At 40.7% G+C, this 1,810-nt stretch overlaps 1 protein-coding gene across 1 annotated transcript; it reads left to right on the plus strand.

Annotated features, from left to right (window-relative positions):
• Positions 1 to 1,087: 1,087 nt before the first annotated feature.
• LOC116484539 (COP9 signalosome complex subunit 9) lies at positions 1,088 to 1,521 on the plus strand. Its single transcript, XM_032179358.3, is given in 2 exon segments — positions 1,088 to 1,262; positions 1,264 to 1,521. Coding segments are annotated over 2 exon segments (171 nt in total). The 5' UTR covers positions 1,088 to 1,145; the 3' UTR covers positions 1,318 to 1,521.
• Positions 1,522 to 1,810: the final 289 nt, after the last annotated feature.

The raw sequence follows: 1,810 nt of genomic DNA on the forward strand, positions 1-1,810 counted from the left end.
CTGCTTTTTTACATCCTCAACATAGCAAAATGCTATAAGAATTATTAGAGACTGACATATTTAGTAAAGCCATCACTAAGTTTTACTTCTCAATTTACTATTTTTTAAAGATAATTTATTATATGTCCAATCACCCTGAAGGAAATGATACAAAGGGGGGAATAAAAAAGGATAAGACATGATTAAGAATTTAGCAAATAATTGGAAAGATGAAATTAGCATATGAGAAACAATGATGCAGTAAAAACCAGCAATGTCTGGAGCCAGAGTTAAGGAAGGTGTGGAGAAACAAACAAGTTAAAACATTTCTGAGGAGGTACACTGGTAAGATTTTTTTTTTCTTTTTTCTTTTTTTTTCTTTTGAGATGGAGTCCCACTCTGTCCACCCAGGCTGGAGTTCAGTGGTGCAATCTCAGCTCACTGCAACCTCCGCCTCCTGGGTTCAAGCGATTCTCCTGCCTCAGCCTCCCAAGTAGCTGGGATTACAGGCGCCTGCCACCACACCCGGCTAATTTTTTTTTGTATTTTTAGTAGAGACGAGGTTTCAGCATGTTGGCCAGGCTGGTCTCCAACTCCTGACCTCAAGTGATCCGCCCGCCTCGACCTCCGTTTTACCAGGGCTACTTGTTTTTAACTTTTTTCATGGAAAATTTCAGACATGTACAAAAATAGTAAAATGCATTTTCAGGCATCACCAAGCCACTCTGACAGTTTTATTTTCTTGGAATGCTCTTCCTCTAGACATAGTTACAAGGCTCACTTCCTCACACCTTTCAGAATTTAACTCAAATGACATTTCAGAGAGGTCTTCTCTGACTACTCTATTTAACAGTGCACCTCAACACTCCTTCTACCTCTTCCCTTTCCTGTTTTTCACCATAACTTTGATCACCTTCTAACATTTTATAAGTTTTTACATGTTTTTTTTTTTTCTGATCTGTTCACAATCTAATAAACTACACGAAAGCAAGGATTAACAAATGTTTTCTTCACTGATATGTCCTAGTACCTAGAACAATTCCTGATACATAGAAGGGCTTAACAGTCAATGAGTGAACGAATATTAATATGGGGAGTTGTTAAAAAATAGAAAAATAGGAAGTGGCCCCGTGGCCGGAAGTGGGCCTAGAGCGCCACAGCCCAAGATGAAGCTGGCCGTGGACGAGATGTTTCCCGAGGGCGCCGGGCCCTACGTGGACCTGGACGAGGCGGCAGGCAGCACCAGGTTCTTGATGGACTTGGCAACTAATGAAAAGGCTGTTCAATGTAGACTTTTTAAATGGTTTTGAAGATCTCTTTGATGATGATGACATCTAGTGAGATGCCGTCTGGCTGCAGGCGGGTCCAAGCCCTTCCTACAGAGCCGTGGTGTGAGCCTGCGCAGGGCAGTTTCAGCTGATTTTAAAGAACATGTGGAAATACCTTGAAATTAGGACGTGGTTAACCAAGAAAGGCAAAATTGTACTTGATCACCTGGATGAGGCTATTAATCTCTGAACGTGACCAGGTTTTGTCTTCAGTTCAATTAAAAGAAAGCAATGTCACATGCCAAAAAAAAAAATTACAACACAGTTTGGACAATATTATACGATGCTAGGGAAAAAAACATGTGGATTGTGACAGAGGTTAAGCAGTCACCAAATATTCTCTACTTCGAATTTCCCTGCTAACTTGGTAGCTAGGCAGGGTTACAATTACTAATATGGCAAATAAATTGTGGGCGGAAGGGAAGTATGTCAATTATGGGATGAGGCAGTAAAAGTTCCATGTGTGATTTTCCAGTCTCTTTTCACTATTCTGGTCACTAAAG

Source organism: Hylobates moloch, unplaced genomic scaffold (genome assembly GCF_009828535.3).
Source record: "Hylobates moloch isolate HMO894 unplaced genomic scaffold, HMol_V3 SCAFFOLD_16, whole genome shotgun sequence".
In the NCBI taxonomy this organism is placed as follows: domain Eukaryota; kingdom Metazoa; phylum Chordata; class Mammalia; order Primates; family Hylobatidae; genus Hylobates; species Hylobates moloch.